This window comes from Epargyreus clarus, unplaced genomic scaffold (assembly GCF_041222505.1).
Source record: "Epargyreus clarus isolate Ecla_fem2 unplaced genomic scaffold, WU_Ecla_fem_2.2 ptg000029l, whole genome shotgun sequence".
Taxonomy (NCBI): domain Eukaryota; kingdom Metazoa; phylum Arthropoda; class Insecta; order Lepidoptera; family Hesperiidae; genus Epargyreus; species Epargyreus clarus.
Genome location: NW_027332235.1, coordinates 3,300,304 through 3,315,810, shown reverse-complemented (window position 1 = coordinate 3,315,810; position 15,507 = coordinate 3,300,304). Strand labels below are relative to the sequence as shown.

The following is a 15,507-nucleotide window of genomic DNA, read 5'->3' as shown; positions in this document are numbered from 1 at the left end:
GAAAGTGTGCTTTTGTCTGGGAATGCGACCAAGGATACCAAACCGTTGCTGTAGTAGATATGTGTGTTTTTAAATATGGGACATCCTCAAGAGTTCACATGAGTTAAGCAGATTTCAAAGATCTGTAAGAATGAAACCTATAGATGTTTATAGACGATAAATCTAAATTCCTGTTGGTAACATTGTAGGTATTTCATAAAACGTTAAGTTCATGAGAAACAAAATTGTAGCCTATATTAAACTACAATTAGTAATCATGTAAAAAATACCTACGAACAACGTTTGCTGTCTATCCTCCAGTAGGTATTAAATTATTTTCCGTGCCAGCAGTTACATTGTTATTGTAGCCCACGGAAAATATCTAATTAAAGTAAGACGAACTGTATTTTAAATTGAACACACATGTAACTCCAAAAGTCTTCATTGAAATGTCTTATTTTATGTGGCTACACACCCTTCCAATTGGAATATAACATTACTACATGTAGTTTGATTTTTAATTTTTACTGACACCAATACTTACCAGAAGTGATTTGTTGATGAAACAGAAATGTTATGTAGTGCTCTTATATGTCACATAACATTTTGATAAAAGACAAAATACAGCACTTGGCGCTATAAAAACGGCGTAATGGATCGAATTTCCAACTAAACTAAACGGTGGCTCAAAACTGGAACGGCGACTCGTTTTAATCCTTGATTTTGCAAATCATTGACGATTCGCGGTTTGGGCGTGGGCTAAATATGCGACCAGTCATATAGCATAGCTATAGCGGACACTTCGTTGTAATATACACCTTATTTCCCCGTAATAGTTTGCTTAAGTCGAAATAGGAAAACGGTGTCGGTTCGGCATTAAGTGATCGTAATCGTTTAGGAATGCGAACCACCTGTAATGTTGATAACAGAAACTGGCGTGTTATTATATCTATAGTCTATACGCTATTGAATATCGATTGAATATTGGTACTAAACCTTGGAGTAGTTGGCTATTTTTAAAGTCTTATTTTAACTATGTTATTTGGTCAAGGATTACTTACGGAGCAGTTGAATGAACTGTTTCCCGTTTGTGTTCAAAAAATGAGATTTCTGAAAAACCGTATTAAAAGATTGATATAGGCACTAGGTTTTGAATTATTTTTGCGTTTTGGAAGTATTAGAAACTACAAACTATTCATACTTCTATGCCTAAGCATGAAATTAAATTGATTTTACATATATTTTATACGTACGATTCGTTTTATTATTTCAGTATATAAACTCTACGTTGAATACCGTTGAACCTTGAAAAATCTTTTCGAATGTAGAGCTTAGGAAGGTTTGGTTGCAAAAGTGCTACTGCCGCACCTATTTTTGTTTTGCATTGATGTTTTAGTGTGAAAAGTGGTTTTGGCAACTAACATAAATAACTCAAAATGCACTCACTTTCGATCAACTTGAGAATATGTTATGTATACGTTAAAAATGACAAGGTTTTAAAAATTTCGACCTTTAGTCAAGTCAAATGATGAGCGAATAGTCAAATACGCTCTAAAACACGTCAAACCCACTACGATTTCCTATGTAAATTCAGAATTAAAATATCAATCTTACTTCACAAATCAGCTACCTAGCAGAGATCGAACCCGGAACTCTACATGACAGACTCAACACGCGTTTAAATCCAGTTCACAGGCGTAACAATCAAAAATCGCATTCACAGAGCTAATACGGTTACTGAATGTTTGGGTACACAGCCGCTCACGAAACAATGGCGAGAGGTATTTCGTACCTCAACAAACATTCGCAGAAGTCGCCTCCCATTCATTCGATGCGATGCATTGATACTGGTGGGCCATGTTTAACCACACTTTCCGGTCTGCGACATTGCTCTAATAACATGAATGGAGTTGCTCTGATAACTTTTGTGGGCTCTAAAGTAATCTTTCTTTGATTTAAGTGACACCAGTCCCATCAAAAATTACCCGTCTAGCAGCCACTATTTCTATATTCCTTTCTTTCTCATATCTGTAGATGAATTTTCAAGAGCCTATAGGGAAAACGTTTAATGATGAAAAAAATCTTTATCATGGAATATTTGCAGCTCAAGCAACTTATTGTACAAAGTTAAAGAATTTAATGAGGGTTCAAAATTCAAGATGGCAGGAGGTCATCTTGATTCGACGGTGGATTCACTACCGGCGCAAAAAATACTTTTATTAATCATTCCAATTTATTTCTCAGGAAAAGAGAATGTGGACTATATTAGGAAGGAATCCTGTCTTGTTTGGAGTTGTTCTTGGATATCCAGGAATCCATAGCCCGTAGATAGACTGCAAACTCAATTTTCTGCCCTTATAATAAAATTATATAATAAAAATTTACAACATTGTCTTGAAAATCAAAATCATATTTCCAATGTTGCATCTTTTCTATAGTTAGAGTCAAATCAATGATTTACTACTAGAAGATCAGCAAGTGTATGAACCATTTCAACGCATCTAATGTGGACTTTCTATTGCGAAAGTCATCTTAGCTTTTACGTTTGCGAGCATCTACTGATATTATAGCACAATTATAACTGACTAACAACTAGGTTTCGTCTGGTTTGGATCTTACAGGCTGTGTCAATTTAGATAATGACCTTTTTAATAAAAGAAATACTAAAGTTTCTTTAGTAACTTTCAAGAATATCTTTCACTTAAAGTCTACCGCCACAGCAACCGTAGACAACCAACACTTCGTAGTAGTAGCAAACGATTGGGCATGGGGAGAAAAAGTTCGGGTTGACAGTTTTGGTTTAAATATCCTGATAATGTTTTATGCCCCCTAGTCTATAAAGCCCTTAGCCCCATAAACGTTGTCCCGTTTTAGAAAATAAAAAATACAATATACGAAGTCGAGGCCGCATAGTAGTTAAAACATTTGCGTTTAACGAAAGCATTAGAAGTCTTAATAGGTGAACGACTACAGTTGACTCGCCGTTTCTTGGGTCATGAGTTCAAATTTCACCTTTCGTTTATTGTAGTGAGATAGGTCTAGAGTAGGTAGTGTTGTGGAGCGTTGTAATGAGTTTCTCATTTTAATATGAATTCCAGGTTATCTTCATTCATTACATTTAATTTCAACTGATTGGAATTACTAAATTCTTGATTTTCGCTTAATGATTTCTTCATTACACTGTTAAAGATATTTTTGTCGAAATAACAGTATGAAGGCTCATTTCCTAATACACGCTTTATGAAAGGTGAAATCGAAAGCTATTGAACGGATCTTACTAACTCTGCATATTGAATTAGGTCATTTTGCCAGATATAACCTATTTTTTTAACTAAGAAATGTATTTGCAGAATATGAAAAAGTCCTCTCCTCTAACAGGTACCTCTTTTAAACGAATGTTAGTTATTCACATTGATTAATTTCCTTATGTCTTCCTCCTACAATCCTACTTAAGTAGAATCCAATTTCTAGAGTTCTTCAAATTGTTTTCGACGATGCGTAAAGTGTGTCAACTGGTGCTTAAGAAGTAATAGATATACAACCAAACTCTTCTCAAGTAATTCCGAACTGATCAGTAATAATCCTGTTACAAATTATACCTGAAAACATTGGACGGGAAGATGCCTTAAACTGGAAAAATATCAGAGCGACCATGTAAGGACTTAAGGCATTAGTTACATAATTAAGTAAGTGATATTTTGAAGCCATCGACTTATCGAATGTTCGTCAGTAAATCGTGATGTTCATGATATTGTGTCGCACGCGTACTGCCGGCGTGACGAAGTCCACTGGTATGCGTCGTGATTCAGGCAGAAACCCTATATATTCAGTGTTTATGCAATCCACTGTCTGTCCGTCACTATCGTCTGTGTATGTGTATGTCTGTGTATCGTTATATATAAAATTCCTGTGTGCATTTATACATAAATCTTGTTCTTTAACGTCACCAATTTTGACGCGGTTTCTTTCATTCCTACATAAGACCGCATAGATTTTTAGGGCGTTATTTTCGAGTTTTAGTATTTTAATTGATTGACCAATAGCTTTTTACAAACTAAATTCTATGTAAACATTGATTTCTGTGTGCTGTGTGTGTTCAATATATTGCTAAACAAAGCTAACAGCGCATTATTTGCGTTGCGTTTGCGCTAAAATATTTTACACATCTTTCATTCGCGATAATAAGTTCTATATACCTAAGCATTAAAGTAGTTTCGTGAATAGATTCTGACGTAGGAAAAGTATGTCTTTATCAAAATAATACAGCAAACGATTGCGTGTTATAAGCGATTCCCACTGCTGATTTATTCAGCTTCGAAGTATAATAGCTCTGTATATTCTCAAGTCCCAAGACGAGCCGGAGACCTTGGTAGAGTGACGTGACGTGCGTCTCAACGCCACACATTTCTGTTCACACTTGGCGTTGGAATGTCGTTTGTCAATCGAATAACGTGTGACGTCATCGTGTCACATTAGCCTGCCTAACCTATCGCCAGCGCTCCACATAACCACTTTCCAGCGATCACTAACCAAATTGAGGGATAAATTCGGTGATTGGCCGTGACGTAACACGCGAAGAATGTTTACATCTGTGGTTGCTTTAATGTATGGTTCGGTTCAGATACGAATTTTTATATCCACGTATTGGATCATCCGGTCGGTATGCTTCGTCGAACTCATTGCAAGTTGTTTAATTTGATTATAACTGCGCTGTACGGTTTGTGTCAGCGATTTGGAATGCGAGAGGTAATCACGTTGACCCCTAACGCTTCCTTTTACGGACATCGGAAAGTTTGTCTCTGCTTTGTTTCAACTAAATCGGCGCACGGTCACTAATAAGAATGTGACATCACAGCGTTTTTTCATCGAAACATTCTTATGACACACTTTCAATTGTTGGCTTACGACGTAAAACGAAGCGGGGCAACGCTCTCACGTAAAGGCATAAAAAATCGGGATTGTTCCGAAGCCAAAGGGAATGTGCATTAAACGGGCTATTTGGATTAAAATATTTCTCGGGGTGATATTTTTAGAGCACAAGTAGGTGTGCGTGTCCGTCTGTCGGCCGTCGATGTGTGAGACAGCGTGCCGCCTTAGACCAGACGAGCTCCAAGATTGTCGTAATCCAGGATTTGGCAATCGGACTTTTGAAATGTATAAGTATAGCAACACATGATCGGAATATACATAATCTTACGTAATGTATAGTTACAAGTTTGGATGCTTTTGTAACTTTGGAGAGTGTTGATGAAAGATTGGAATTAATGTTTTCCATTATTGATTGAGGAATTTTGTGTTTTGAGGAGTTTAAGGAAGTTTCCATTATGCTGAGTTGCTGCAGCCTTGAATTCGATTTCCGATGATAATTTCATTTAAATCTTTGGAGTTATGTCTATAACTTTTAATATGTAATCCAAAAACGGTAAATTTTGGGTGCACGGCTCATCACTTATTCCATACAGGTTCTCTGAAGCTCCGATTCTTTGGAATGTGCCGGAATGTTGAGGAACGTAGCGAAATAATCCAAAGCGGGTATCGATTTCCGATGATAATTTCATTTAAATCTCTGGAGTTTATGTCTATACCTTTTAATCTAATCCAATCCAAAAACGGTAAATTTTGAGTGGAGGGCTCATAACTTATTCCATAAAGGTTCTCTGAAGCTGCAATTCTTTGGAATGTGCCGGAATGTTGAGGAACGTAGCGAAATAATCCAAAGCGGGTAGCAACCTTCGTTTCTATTTGCGGATGGCGACCGGTACGTTGGCCTTCTGCCGCGCTATTCTCCAATGAGCCCCGAGATCCCGATGCACTGACATATTGCACGGACCGAACACTCGCGATTCATTCGGTTAGACGAATCTGGCAGACTTAGTTATAACATGTATCCTGTATATAGCGGTAGTTTGTTGGTTGCTGGTTTTCTAATTTTATGAGGCAAAGATGTTGAGTATCCTCCTTATTACCAGCAAAATGCAATCTCTTAATGTTTCTTTTTCTGTCTAATGTTTTCTTCTTCTCTTAATGATTTCTACAATAATACTGTTATAATCCTAACATACTGCGCTAGCCTTATACACGCAGTATTAATGCTAAATGTACTGTATTGTGTAGGATCCACTATGATATTTGTAGTTCCTCCAACCTGGTCAAATTTAGAAGTACTCGTACTAACAAATAAAACAGGGTATTTCGAGTATTGTGTCAGATACAAATGTCTAAAGAGGATAATACAAAATTACTTGCTTTACCTATAAATTGCATTTTATATTACTTTGCTTCACTATTTACTTATACCTTAAATTATATTTGTTAAGGACTAAAGGAAAGTTCACAGTAAATAATTGTTATGTTCTCGGCAGATTAATATAACAACAATTATTAATATTTATTATAAATTAATATAACAAGTATTGTAACGCATGCTACGTCAGACGGACCTACGTGATCTAATTCAAGTCTTTCCTTCATACTCATTCTCTATATCCGTGATTACGAATATTTGCGCAATGAAGATTGTCTGGTTTTAAAATTAACTAATACTATGACTTATAAACAGCTTATCTCTTATCATTGATAAAGTATTACCAATTTTATCTAAAGAATGCGACCTTGCAATGCCGCCGCTTGTCGAAAACAAATAGATTTCTAAGAATTTCCTAAATATAGTTAATGATTTTTAGTTTTTATTCTCCGTGATCGCTCTGTCGGATAATAAGATTACTATTTTATCTAGTGGCGGTTCAGGAAGTAAACAACTACCTAGTTTTTATCAATCTTTTTAAACCTATGGTGTTTGCCCTAGGATTGAAATCCAGTTAGGTTAAATCGAAAACTTGGATGTGTGCTATCTGGTCTTGTGTGTTTGTGTGTTTGCTTTGGGTCTGAGTGTCCTATTACCCAAATAGGACAATATTTAACGTTTATAGACTATCACACAAGATACATTGTGGGGATGTTAGCTTACACAAATTATAGAGCCAATAACTATCACACTACCATCAATAAGTAGTTTGGTTACGTTGTTTGTTCGTTTTTTCGTGTATCAAAGATATTATAAAATATATTTCTAGATACTGTTTTGGGGAACTAATGTGATACGAAGATTTTCTCGATTCAAATTCTTGTGTGCACGTTAATCAGAGATTCGATGTCTTAATCAAGAGGAAAGCAAATTATTAATTAGTTTTACAATTTTCTTTATATTTTAGTAAGTTTACGAAACTGAAAGGCCGATCTAGACACACATAATATCTGTGTAGGGATTCCGTGACACGGGTCACCGTTTCCGAGAAGCCGACTCGTCTTGACATCCCGCTGACAGGACTGGTTTTGCAACGCAACATTGTCGTCTCGCTCGCACGCTGCACGCATCCCCTCTACTCGATAAGCGCGTTCGGTAGCCGTGCGGGAGTAATGGATTTCCATTGAGATTTGCCGTTCGGCTTAGCAAATGTAAATTGTATGTATGGAAGTATAAAAATAAGTAATCAAAATTGTATGTGTGTTGGTTGGAAGTATGACAATACTCAAATATATGAAACTTGTATGTAGAGTTGATAGATAGTATTTGAAAACTTGATACACTAAACCGAACTTGTGTATTGATGCGAGCAGATAGTATTTTAAAACTTTTGTTACAAATAAATTACATTTAAAAATAAAAATCAAATATGAAAGAAAGAAAGTGTCAAAGGAAAAAGAAGGCTTACTTGCAATATAGAGTACAGTTAGTAGTGTAAGTATTCTTATTAACATAGTCAAGGTTCGATTCCTGGGTGTAGCAAAACTGTAATTAGACCTGAGAAGCAAAGATCATACGCAATTATTTTACTAAGTATCAGGTCTTAAAAAAAGTAAAATGCATACTTAGTAAAAGTAATACCAAATAAATGGAATATAAAGATGGAAACCGTTAAACGGATGTGCTTTCTCGGCGCCATTGGTTTCGGTTACAAAAATGCAAAACATAAGTATGATGAAAGTAAATTCTTCGATCCTTATCTGCATGAACTCGTATGTATAATGTACATGTAATAGAAATAAAGGCATGGATATATTAAGTGAAACTAAGTGTTACGATTAGATATAAGTGTATTAAATGTAATGTAATAGATAGCGAACGTCTACAAAAGATTCTATATAGTGTGTTTATGTAATAATGAGTAGTAAATAGCTTGCAGTTCGTCTATTAAATGGCAACTGTAGTTTTGCAGTTTATGGATATCTATAAATGACCTAGAGTATGACCGTAATTCTAAGTTAATTACTTCTTCTTCTTTTGATTATGTTGGGTCTTCTTGTGTAACTGTCTTTTCCTTTCATTTTACTTATAAACTATTATAAAGTTGTCTACTACCATCTACTACTGCCACCGCCGCGGACATGCTACAAAAGTGTATATCACCTTACAAAAGTGGTAATACTCTATCTTTATCAATACAGTACCCTTACCATGAGTTTTTACTTTTTGACAAATATGACTGTTTTGGTATTTGTTTACGTATTTGCCCATACAGTTTCCAATCAGCGCCCCTTACGGATAATATTAGAACTTGGGAATTATATGGGCCAATACGTACACAAATACCAAGACAGTCATATTTGTCAAAACGTAAAAACTCATAGTAAGGGTCATGATAAACCGACTAAAATTTTACTTATTTACATCCATGCAGTCGTAGATACATGTGTAGTCACTTAACATCAAGTCTACTTGACATATATGATTACAATAAAACAAAAACACAAGCTTCCGTTGTGAATCATGGAGGCTAAAGCGGGTCGCCGGCGCCAGTGGTCCACGCCCATCGGGCTCGCACCCAGTATTACATGCCATCATTAACCCTTTAATGCGATCGACGTGATATTCCGTTCAGATTCTTAATATCGATGTACTAAAATATTTTTTAAGTGATCACTGCATTCAGGATTGTACTGAACCTGAATTGGTCAGAAGTTCATTTTTAAAATCAAATCAAATCATTTTTTTTTATTCTAAATAGGTTCTATACAGAACTCTTTTTGAATGTCAGTACAACTACCACCTCTTCACAAGGTGTTTCGTTATGGAGAAGAAGCGGCGAAAGAAACTCCATAACACACATCTTTTAAAAAAATGTTTTTACAATGTTAAACTTAACCTGGTAAAATGGTACATGTGGAGCTGGAACTACTTCAGACCACACCATTTTGTCAGTAAAATAATCACTTAGTTTATAGTACGCTTTTTTACATAGCGTTTGTTTAACGACATGTTTGAACTTTTTTTTTCAAAAGTCAGTGCTACTGACTTTTGTAGCTAACTTATAGCTTTTCCTCTGACAACTGAGTTGAAATATCGCATACTACTTTCGTTTAAAACAGAAAATACGGCATTGCTTTATGTAATTACATAGTACTTGAAGTACGCGTTCTAAGCACGGATTTTATAACCTTAAAGTTCTGTAAATGTACATAAGTAATATGTTCTTTGCCATTCGACAAATACATAACTTAAGCGTTTAACTTGGAAAGCCTATAAGTCTCATGTTATTTACGCCTTTAGTTGCTATACCAACACTACAACGTTCTTATACGTCGATGGCTTTCTATTGAATTTCCGCAGTATTACTTGTCCTACCTACTTACGAAACCTTTGGGTGTGAAACTTCAAAAGTCGAATCATCATGGTTTCCTAATAACTGCTTTCGAGCTTTTGAATGGTGTCATTTATTAAATTTTTAAGGTTATGTCATATTTTCATAATTAACCCTCAAATATATTGACGTGATATTACGTCGTAATTAAAATAAGATTTTTTAACTGTTGACAAAATGAGATTATTGATGGCCTATTGGTTAACAGTTTAAAAACATTTAAGTAGAAATTGCTTTTTCTGCAAGTAATTTTTAATTAGTAATATTATGTTTAATACCTAAACCTTAATAAGTTGAGAGTTATGTTATAAAATTCGCAGTTATTTTATCAGATTTTTCTTATGTAACATCACACACGTAATTTGCATATAGTTATCGTGCAAATGCATGATTTCAACATTAAATTACAGCATTATCGTAAAAAGAAAACAGTTTTTTTTTTATTTTAATAAGCATTTTATACTTTTACTATTGCGACATTCGAAATTTGTTTTAGACTGCTAAAGTGCTATGAAATATAAATACAACTAAACAATTTGTTTTACACTAAATAAGTTGATAAGATGGTAGAATCTGTTGTTCGACTTCGAAGGTACGGTAGCATCTATTATGCGATGCGTTCCAATTAAGTTCTCAGGGATAGCTAGGCTAGATCTGTGGCAAACTTCAGGCAGAACTTTAATTTTATTTGGGATTGATTATAGATATCCAGGGGCGGCAGTCATCACTTACTAACAAGTGAACTGAATTCTTGTATTCCATTCCTCTAATAAAAAGAAATATATACTCCAGCCAAATTGGAAGAAGAATGTTTACCAACAATCGTCGCTTAGCAACCGATAACGGGCATATAACAATAACCTTTTTTCATTAGCACAATTTATTAATGTATAATATTATGTAAAATAAAAGAAAATTTCCGTTATTTTCTATCCTATTCTATACACTATACCTAATGTCTGGTTTGAATTAAATATTGTGAATAAATATTTGACCTTGAGTTTAATTAGATTTCGAGAATAATCTCGCAAGATATATTTTAAATCAGCATTTAAATGCGTATTAAGTGAATTTATACAATTTTCTTAGATATTATGCTGTGTGATATTCTATTTTAATCAGAATGAATAAAATAATGTAATTTAGAGTAATGGTAGTTTAATATCCTCCATGGCAATATGTACACGTATCGTATTTGGACTCTAAGAGAATAAATAGACTGTAAGTTAGTAAATACTCTATTCCCAGAGTAGATTGGAAAATAAAATTGAAATTGGTTTAGTAGTAACTAAAAATAAAAATAAAAACTTGGAGTTTTGTACATATTTATTTAGCTATTATTACATGTATGAACGGGTTAAAATGATTAAATTAAATAGCACAAATTACAAGTATGTAATACATCATGTAAAAATACAAATCCTTAAGGTTTTTTGGCCGCCCATTATAGATTTTGAATAAGACTCCTGAAGAAATTTCGAAGGTTAGTCCAGTTAGTACTTTTATATATAAAGAGAATGCAGATATTAGTAAACTCCAGATTGTAATTATTATAGTTTGTAAGAGTCTTGTTCAAAATTACAGACATGTTGTTATTATTCATCAAATTTACGTCAAACGGGAAAGAATACCATCATAAATAAATTATTCATCTTCTTCATCACTGGCAGAACTTGATGGACTTGTTGAACTGTCTGTCACTCGAATAATAAAATTGTCAATTACATTATCTGAAATGCCGTCAAGTTCTGCCATTTTCTTTTCCTCTTTAATTACATGATTGACACATTGTTGCCATGCCGCAGAAGTTATAGATTTATTTGCTTCACTTAATATTTTTTTTAAATCAATTATTTTAAATGTTTTGTTCTTTTCTGCGACATGGCCTTTTACTTAGCCCCATATCAACTCGATAGGATTTAATTCGCAATGGTACGGTGGTAATCTTAATACCTCAATGTTGTGCTGCTTCGCCATTGTATCGCATACAAATGCTGAGTATTTTTCCTGTTCAGGTGTTACCAAGTCGATAAGCTGTGCTTTTATCATCTCTGCTTGGAACGAGATACCTTTTTCTGTTAGCCAACTTTGTATGTCTTTTTTTAACCAATTCATAGAAGGAACTCGTTCCAAGCGTCGAGAATGATATGGGGCATTGTCCATTACAATTATGGAGTTTGGTTCTAATTTTTCTAGAGTTCTAGAGAACCACTCTTCAAACACCTTCGAGTTCATCTCTCTATGATAGTCGCCTTCACCTTTTTTACTTTCGAAAATTAAGTCTGCATTTTCCACAAATCCATCCTCGTTACCTATAAAAAATGATAAATATTAAAATGTGAAAAGTACATGTAGCAGTCTAGTGATCATATATTGACTATATGGCATAGAAACTATACTTTTACGTTAACCTGATTAGCTATGCATGAGTTTACTTTTTTACAAAACTTTTTTCAATTCCATGATAACACACATCTAAAATTATGTGATCTTAAGCTAACAATATTAGGATGATAACATACCAATGTGTACAACTATCAAGCGCTTCCCTTTTCCCGATGGAGCTTTCAAGCCAGTTGAGAGTCCCTCCTGATAGGCTTGTCGAGCAGACTCAATGGAAAGGTCTTGCCATATTTTACTTTTTGTATGTCCTGAAACCAAATAATATATTATTGCTTTAAATTATTTTAATATAAATAATTTTATACACAGTGTGTGCCAAAGATGTGATAAAATATTGATTATGACATTTAAATTCTACTTATTAATAATAATTTATATGGTTACTGTTTAAATAAAGATCAATAAGTATACAGAAATGATTGATTCTATATAAAAAATAAGTTAAAATTGTTTATGTACCTTCATTAACCCAAGTCTCATCCAAATAATAAATTTTGCGTCTTTGTTCTCTCATCCTTAACATTTTTTGAAGATAATAGAAGCGCCATCGCACAATTTCTTCCTTTTCAATGAGAACACTTCGTCTCGACCGTTTCAAATATTTAATCTTAAGTTTATTTAAAACTTTTTGAAAGGTAGTTCTTTTAAAGCTTGGTAAGCTGTCGTCCTCGTTCACTAAATTTAAAACTTTTTCAATTGTTGGTGGATCGTTATCAAAGAATAACATGTGCACCTTCCTACGAATTCCACTCAAGGTCATATCGTCCAATTTGTCCATTATTGTCCCCTTTTTAGGAGCTGGAGTCGGTGACGAAACTCGTTTATAAGTTCGATATTCTTTTATTATTCGGTACACAGTACTCAAATGTACGCCGGCAGTTTCTGCAGTTTTTTTTGCGACATCTTTACTGTATATAAAACTATCTTTTGGCCACATTTCTTCGATAGTTTTATAAATGTTACATATAACTGTTTTCTCCGAGGAACTGAGTGAACACCTCGCTCGTTTCTTCTTTGGAGAAGAAAACTTCTGCAGGCCACTCGGACCCGGTTGGGAATCACTCATTATAACAAGAACAACAAAACAAACAAAAAAAAACTCAACAAAATAACAGAACAACACTATAACAGGAATATTTAACAAACAAATAACAATGGATAACAGAGATATTAACACGCACAGTACTCGTAATCGTAAGCAGCCATGTTGTAAACATCATTGTAACACGACCAAATTCGGAGAGTGCGTTTCGTTATAGCTAAGCAGTCAATGTAAACAAAATGTTTTTTTTTGTATTTGTAACAATGAACTATTATTATAAAGTTATATTTAAAATATTATACATTAGTATAAATAAAATTATTTTCAAATAATAATTTAATCATATACTACGAAAATAGTGGATAAATTAAAATGTCAGCTTACACTTCAAAAAATATTATTTGCTACTTTAAATAAAACGAAACGCAATTGTGTTTTTTAAATAGTCGGATTATAAAGCAATTATTATGCAGCTAATTTAAAATGAAGCAGTAAAAGTGGGGTTGTAAAGAAATTTACGTACTCTTTTTTTTTGATGGACTTTTTCGATTTTTCAAAATCGTAACCAAAAGTTCTTATTACCTGGCATACGCTTATTTACAGGGTTTTCACTTACTTACTGATAAGGATATTTTATTCATCTTTGTCTATACGCAACAATATGAAAGTTGTGAGAGTACTTTGCATGTAATAAGGTATAGAAATAATGGATACAATTTAATTGTGAAGTTTTTTGTTGAATTAAAAATGAAAACAAGGATAATAGTAATTTTTACAGTACCAAAATTTTGATGACCCTAATATCGGTTTGTTTACATGAATTCTCTTCGCATCGTGGCGGAGGTTATAAGTATTATGCCACCTGTGGTTATAAACAGAACAATTTTTATGACTACGCCCATGTTATTACCGCAATATTCCGTTTTAATGTGTAAAAATCGATATCGCGTTATGGGGTCTATAAGGAAAGGGTTAATTATTCCCGGGCAGGTCATTATCTGCACTTCTAGCTACCTCGCGGCTAGACTTGCAACTGTTTTTATCGTAGGGGCGTGTGTGAGCGCCATCTTAAGGTTCAAATACACTGTCCATCTGCTTTATCTCTTTTCTGTTAAAAGTATTTTTTAAACAATTATATAGGGTTATGTAGGGTCCGTATTGTTGATATTCGATCTTTAAAGGTTGATCTTTTTATATTGTTGGCAAATTTTTATATTTTGATATTGTAAGTGCCGAGTAGCAGGTAATATTTCAAATATTACGAATTTTCTATTTAAATTGATTTCGGCCTGTTTACTCAAATTGTAAAGCATTCGAAGTCGGCGTTCCATCATATGTATTCAAAACCTAGGATTAGGCAGTGTGTAAGCCCCGTAACACGAGCGCCATCTTAGTTATATTCTACTTGTTTCATCGCTTCGAAGTAATCATTTCATTTTTCTTTAGCGCTAAATCATTTTTAGTTTTTTCTTGATTCTATTTGCATTTTATGGCCTTATGCAAAGTTTTGTTGTATCTCCACTTATTCGTATTGGATCAGTCAGGTGTAGTATGCTTCAAGCATTCCAAAATTTGGTCATGCTGTCCAGTGGTGCTTTTCTATGAGCAAAATCCCAAACCTATTGATGCCTTATCACAACAGTATAAGGCGCTGATTTGTTTTGGTCTTAAGGTCTTAGTAAGGCATATAGGTACTATCAACACCATAATAAATTGTCATAGTCATAAAAATGACGATGTCCTCTAAATTACAGTTTGAGTTAATGTTATATATCCGAATGTCTGATATCGGTAGTATCATATAGCAGTTATAGCCTAGTGGTTAAGAAACTCGGCCTCTCGATCGAGGGGTTCGAGGTTCAAATCCCAGGCACGCACCTCTGATTTTTCAATGTTATGTGCGTATTAGAAATTAATTATCACTTGCTAAACGGTGAAGGAAAACATCGTGAGGAAACCTGCATACCTGAGAGATTTATAAAAAAAAAATCTCAAATGTATGTGAAGTCTACCAATACGCACTTGGCCAGCGCGGTGGACTATGGCCTAATCCTTCTCATTATGAGAGGAGACCCGTGCCCAGCAGTGGGACAGTAATGGGTTGATGATGATGATGAGTGTCTGAACTAATTTAGAAAGAGTTTTCACGCATATATGTACAGTTTACAAAATTACATATCCTAAGTAAACATTGATAAACATTCACATCACAAAATGTTATTTAATTTTGTCTAAATGGTTCCGTGACTACAAAGTATTTATCACGAATATTACTATTAAAAATTAAATGTGTTATTCAAACAGACGGACCAAATTGACCCGGTATTTTGACCGTAACTAGCCGAAATTATCCGGTTGGAAACACATGTAATCATGGGTTTGGTTATTTTTAACGATAGTAGTTAACGCAATTTTAATACGAGAATTCGTGGGAAAAGAGATTAA

General features: G+C 34.1%; 2 protein-coding genes across 2 annotated transcripts in view; one reads left to right on the top strand and one right to left on the bottom strand.

Moving 5' to 3' along the window:
• The window catches only part of kibra (WW and C2 domain containing protein kibra), a 108,723-nt gene that overhangs the window by 5,093 nt on the left and 88,123 nt on the right, over positions 1-15,507 (top strand). The window lies entirely within an intron of this gene.
• Positions 10,926-13,901, bottom strand: LOC140754448 (uncharacterized). The gene is made up of 3 exons (XM_073089461.1): positions 12,480-13,901; positions 12,140-12,268; positions 10,926-11,929 (listed from the first exon to the last, which is right to left on the bottom strand). The coding sequence occupies exons 1-3, from the start codon at positions 13,084-13,086 to the stop codon at positions 11,511-11,513; spliced, it is 1,155 nt and encodes a 384-aa protein (XP_072945562.1). The 5' UTR covers positions 13,087-13,901; the 3' UTR covers positions 10,926-11,510.